Genomic DNA, 6,000 nt, shown 5'->3' with positions numbered 1-6,000 from the left:
TACAGAGTAGAACTGCCGCATAGAGTTTCCAAGGAGCGCCTGATGGGTTCGAACTGCTGACTCTGGTTAGCAGCCGTAGCACTTAACCACTACGCCACCAGGGTTTCCTCAAAATGTCAAGACCTCGTTATACTGCTCAAATCAAATAGTTGTGCCTTCCAAAACGGTTACTTCTGTACATCACGTGTAATTCAGTTATCCAGTTTCTTTCTAAAACAAGGTGACCTCTTTGCTCTCTGAGCTGTTTCGAGGCATTCAAATTTGTCTGGAAAAAGTGGTGTGTGAAGTTTAAGGTTTTCCTTACAGTAAAAATGGGGCGCAAGCGACAACAAAATCTTTTCGCTATCTCCTTTGCTTGAAAAGTCTGAGTAGCCACAACAGATAAAACCTTACCTTTTTACCCTGGAGTTACCCTTCTTGGAGTTTACATGCATTGACTGGCATAAAAGTACTGGGGGGCCTTTCACCACCGGACTAACACTTCAGACCTCCACTGAGCAGCAGCGCCGGCCCCGGCGGTCCGCGGATTCCCGCCAAGCGTCGGACTCGGGAGGAAGCGGGGCAGCCACACTTCCGGTGTCCCGGCCAGGCGCTTGCCACACTTCCTGTTGATCCAGCTTGGCTGAGGGCTGGGCTGGGAGGGCCGGCGCGCGGGCGGCGGACCCTGGCCAGACGTGGACGCGCGCCGGCTGCCGCGGGCACTGAGCGTCCGCCTTTTCGCGGAAAACCACAGCACCCTCGGAGGCAGTATCGCCCGTCCTCTGTCCTTCCATCTGCCCCTTCTCCAGGCCTTGCAGCATCATGCCCGCCGTGGACAAGCTCTTGCTAGAGGAGGCGTTGCAGGACAGCCCCCAGGTACCTCCCGCCCCTCTGGGCTCCCTTGCCTGCAGGGGTGAGGCCGAGGAGGCCCCTCCAGCCCCTGGGTCCGCGCCCCTGCCCGGCACCCTTAGGGGCGCCTCCCTCCGGGGTTCCTCGGAGCTGAGGAGGGGGCGGGCCAGGCCCTGCGCCTGGGAGGGAGGACACCCCCGAGGCAGAGCTAGAGAACCAGGGAAAACCTCCCGCGGCGGGGGTCCTTGTGTCACGACCCCTTCCCAAACAATCCTACATGGAGGCTGCCGACTCCAAATCCTGGCTCCAGCATTTACTAGCTGAGTTCAGGAGAATATCTTAACTTTTTTGTATCTCACTTTTGTCATCTGTAAAATAAGGATAATGATTTTACCTGCCTTGTGGGGTTGGTAGGAGTATTGAATAAGAAAACGCCTGTAAAGCTATTAGTGCACAATGTCTGATTCACAGTAAGGAGACAATTTTACTTATTATTATTATTATTACTGCTACTACTGATTTGGTGAGCCAGAGAACCTGGATCTCTTCCCCAGCGGTACCAGGCTCCCTTTGGAACTGTTTTCCCCTTTGGGAAGAGGAAATTACGGTACCCGCCCCATTTGTCACCCCGGGGAACTTCATTAGCACACAAGAGATATAAGGCAAGTCCTTTGAGCTCTACAAACGAAACCGGGTATGTGAATGTAACGAGTGTGGCTTCATAACTCTGCATCTTTCCCCAGGGAACTTTTGTTCTCCTTCTTTTAACATTTCCCCAGCTATGTGTCTGTCCTCCTGGTTCATATCCTTGGGTCATTTAAATAAGTCTCTTTATTCCCTAGCGCCTCAACTCTGAAAAATTAGAATGGAATTAACCTGTTTTCCTTTCACAGTTTGCCCTCTTTTTTGATTCTGTTCTCTATCTCTTTTGATATACAGGAAACCCCGTGGCACAGTGCTTAAGAGCTAAGGCTACTAACCAAAAGGTCGGCAGTTTGAATCTACCAGTCGCTCCCTGGAAACCTATGGGGCAGTTCTACTCTGTCCGGTAGGGTTGCTATGAGTCAGAATTGACACAACGGCAACGGGTTTAGTTCTTTGGTTTTTTATGGACTTACCTGTGCACACGCTACATCTCCCCAGTTCAGAATAACTAGTCAAAAGGGCTGTGTACTTAGTTTTTTGTGCCCATTTCTTTGTGATCCTCCATGTGTGGGCAAGAAAGGAGCTGTAAGCCAGCGGTGATTTTTTTTTCCCCTTTTGGCAAATTCACATCCACTGGTCTGATTGGCCTTTCAAAGGGCTCTTTTATACAATTCTAGTCTTCTGGGGTTTTAATTAGAGGACCAGAGACCTTGGTAGAAAGCGTGTCATCATCTTCACACCTGTCGTGTGGAGTCTGGAGATACTAAGGGTGGAATTTTTAAGGATCGTTGTGAACAAAAATTTCTGTTTATAGTTGGGGAAACTGAGATGCAAAGATAGGTTGCCTTCCTAGACTGACATGGAGATGACTGAGCCAGGTTAGACAGGTCGGTTCTCTAATACTCTTAATACATGGAGAACCTGATTCTCCATGCTATCCTTACTGATAAATCACATTCCGAATTGGCTGAAAGGACGTGCCCAGCTTTGAGGAAGTAGAAAGAGAACTGATGAACAAGTCAGGAGACCTGGGTTCTTCCCACTCTGGCTCTAATACTAACTTGTCATGTGGTTTGGGCTAGTCACTTAACCCCCACCCTGTGCTCCCTCAGTTTTCTCATCTGCAGAACAATGGGCCCGCAGCAGTTGATCTTTAAGGTACTTTGGAAGCGTAGCATTCTGTCACATTGTCATGGCTTGTAACTTCGAGCTGATGTGTGGAAGAGGAGGTTTAGAGGCAATACCTTTCCTATTTAATGTTCCCCTCATGTAGAGAATTTGTCCCTGCTTTTGAGGCTTGACTGTGGTCCTGTAATCAAGCAGAAATCAGCTCTAAGTTGTAGGGCAGAACAGAAACCAATTTTAAGGAAAGTCTTTGATACTTATTGGAAACCCTGGTGGCGTAGTGGTTATGAGCCGTGCTGCTAACCAAAAGGTCAGCAGTTCGAATCCAACAGGTGCTCCTTGGAAACTCCATGGGACAACTCTACTCCCCTGCAGGGTGGCTATGAGTCGGAATTGACTCGACGGCAGTGGGTTTGGTTTAGGTTTTGATAATTACCAGCTCATATTTATTTAGCCTTCTTTTTTATGTGGCCTGTGCCTCGTGCAGCTTTGCTCCCAAGGAGACTTGAAGACTTGGAGCTGGAAGGAATCTAATCCAAATCCTTGATCTTATGTGTAAAGAATAAAAACAATAGCAAATGCCTGTAGTATGCGTTTTATGTGCCAGACATTGTTCCTAAATGCTTTTACATATATTAACTCATTTAATCCAACAACCTTTGAAGTAGGTCTTCCATTAAAAGCACTGAGGAGCAGATAAATTGCCCAAGACTACACAACATACAGTGGCAGAGCCAGGATTGGAACCCAGGCTGCCTGCCTACACTGGGGATATCGCTGAAGTTAACACAGCTACGTAGCACTTGCCTTTTCCGTCATCAGTGACCTAAAATGTTTCACTAAATGAAAAAGATTCTAAGAAACCATCTATTGTTCATTTCCTCTAGTTTTGTGTAAAGTAATTATGAGTCGTACCAGTCACCTGGTTGTACATGGCTAATTAAATGAACACAAAAGCTTTTGTGTTTGAACTGAGTGACCCAAGAAAAGCTGAATAGCAGTTGACTGCCCTTAGACTCATCTATTTATTTTCTCTTTTTTAGTTCAGAGGGTTGCACAATACATTGTAAAACTAGCTATGTGCATGTTATTATTTGGGCTTACCTCAACACATGAAATATGGAATGTTTTAGGGATTAAGACACTTGTCTCCATTACTGTTTGTGAGCCTCTGCCGCTCACTAGGCACTGCTAGATGCTGGGAATGTAATAAGTAAAATACAAGTGTCTGCCCTCAGCTCGTTCACAGTCTGTTCTTGGGCACAGGTAAGTAAGGCAGCAGTTGCAGTACGGTGTGAACACTGCTGTCATGGAACATAAATGCAGCTTTGAGCTCCTGTAGCTCGTACTTCTTTAGGAATGTACTCTCTTGTCCTGTAAGTAGTATGCTTTTGAGATAAGGTGAAGACAAAAGCACTGCTACTTTTTTTTTTTTTTTTGCAATTAGCATAACTACAGCACCAAGAAATTAAAGACTAAATTCTAATTAAGATTATGCAGTGATTGGCCCACCTAGGAACAATCCTCTCTGTCCAAACCACACCAGAACACCTGTGATGTAGTTCCTTGGCAGACATTACAGGTGAGCCTATGACAATAGGATGACTAAGGAGAAACCAGCTCCAGTCAGCTTATATCTTGCCTCCAGGCAGGACTGTAGGCTGGGAATCAAAAGAGTGTGGTCACTGCTCAGACCTGTCCTGCTGGGATGATGGACACAGCCTCCTGCAGTGATGGAAACCTGGCATTTAGTGCCAGACACTTGGGTTTTCATCCCAGCCCTGCTGCTTCCCAGCCATGGGAGGTTGAGCAAGTTCCTTCACCGTGATGAACCTCAGTTTGATCATCTGTGATATGGATTAATGTAACACAGTATCTGCCTCATAAAGTTGGTGGAGGATTAAATGAAATAAATGTTTAGTGCCCAGCGCAGGGTCTGGCACATAGGAGGTACAGAGTAAGTGGTAGTTTTAGTTTTCTTTCCATCCTCTTTATGGAAGACATTTATGTAAGTCCTCTCTTTTTGTCTTAATTTTCACCTTCCTTTGTATTTTATTCCTAAGAGTATTAAAACCAATAAATGGGATCAGCAAAATGGCATCAGTAGTATTTTCTTAAATTAAATATCCTCAATCCAATTGTATCACCCCCTTTCTTTCCCATTCCCCTAGACATTAATTGTAGCAAAGAAAGCTGGAAGGATGCCACAATCATAATAAGCTGTAGTGGGCTTCTGCAGCATTGCGAAGGAGCCCTGGTGGTACAGTGGTTAAGTGCTCGGCTGATAACCAAAAGGTTAGCGGTTGGAACCCATCAGCTGCTCTGAGGAGGAAAGACATGGTAGCCAGCTTCCGTAAAGATTTGCCATCTTGGAAGCTCTATGGGGCAGTTCTACTCTGTGCTGTAGGGTTGCTATGAGTCAGAATCGACTTGACAGCAAGGGGTTTGGTTTTGAGTTTATATAGATTACTGGAGCGTTGGTGGTGCAGTGGCTGAACACTCAGGTTGGTGGTCCAAACCCACAAGCTGCTCAATGGGAGAAAGATGTGGCAGTCAGCTTCCATAAAGATTTACACCCTTGGGAACCCTGTAGGGCATTTCTGCTCTGTCCTATAGGGTCACTGTGAGTTGGAATCAACTAGACCGCAATGGTTATGTAAACTACAGGGTCGCTGCAGCATTAACGTGAAATTATACATTGTAAAGCACTTAGTGCCTGGTGTATAATAAGCAATCACTAAAATTCGTTATCATCAGCATCATCCCTGCTGTCACTGTATGTCAAGCACTAGTTGACACTTCGTTACGAACTGCCAGAAATTCAAGCCGGATTCAGGAAAGGACATGGAACCAGGTATATCACTGCTGATGTCAGACTGATCCTGACTGAAAGCAGAGAATACCAGAAAGATGTTTACCTGTGTTTTATTGACTGTGCAAAGGATTCGACTGTGTGGATCATAACAAATTATGAATAACATTGCGAAGAATGGAAATCCCAGAATACTTAATCGTATTCATGCAGAACCTGTATTTAAACCAGGCAGTCATACGAACAGAACAAGGGGGAGGATACTGTGTGGTTAAAGTTGAGAAAGGTATGCATCAGGGTTGCATCCTTTCACCATACTTATTCAGTGTGTATGCTGAGCACATAATCTGAGAATCTGGACTGTATGAAGAAGGACATAGCATCAGGACTCATTAACAACCTACGATGTACAGATGACACAACCTTGGTTGCTGAAAGTGAAGAGGACTTCGTTTGGTGTAAATTTCTATGGTGAAAACACCATAAAGATTTACACCAAGCTATGGTGTTTTCATTCACCTCATATGCATGCGAAAGCTGGACAATGAATAAGGAAGACTGAAGAAAAATTGATGGCTTTGAATTATGGT

At 45.6% G+C, this 6,000-nt stretch overlaps 1 protein-coding gene across 2 annotated transcripts in view; it reads left to right on the top strand.

The window, feature by feature from the left end:
• Positions 1-609: 609 nt before the first annotated feature.
• Positions 610-6,000, top strand: part of APPL2 (adaptor protein, phosphotyrosine interacting with PH domain and leucine zipper 2) — a 64,547-nt gene continuing 59,156 nt past the window's right edge. For both annotated transcript variants that reach the window (XM_049884235.1, XM_049884234.1), the window contains exon 1: positions 610-855. In XM_049884235.1, coding sequence (XP_049740192.1) covers positions 802-855 — 54 coding nt within the window. In that variant the 5' untranslated portion in view covers positions 610-801. The remainder of the gene's footprint in view (positions 856-6,000) is intronic.

The sequence above is a fragment of the Elephas maximus genome, chromosome 4, assembly GCF_024166365.1.
Source record: "Elephas maximus indicus isolate mEleMax1 chromosome 4, mEleMax1 primary haplotype, whole genome shotgun sequence".
Lineage (NCBI taxonomy): Eukaryota > Metazoa > Chordata > Mammalia > Proboscidea > Elephantidae > Elephas > Elephas maximus.
Note: the sequence above shows the minus strand (reverse complement) of the source record. Positions and strands in the feature narration are given on the sequence as shown.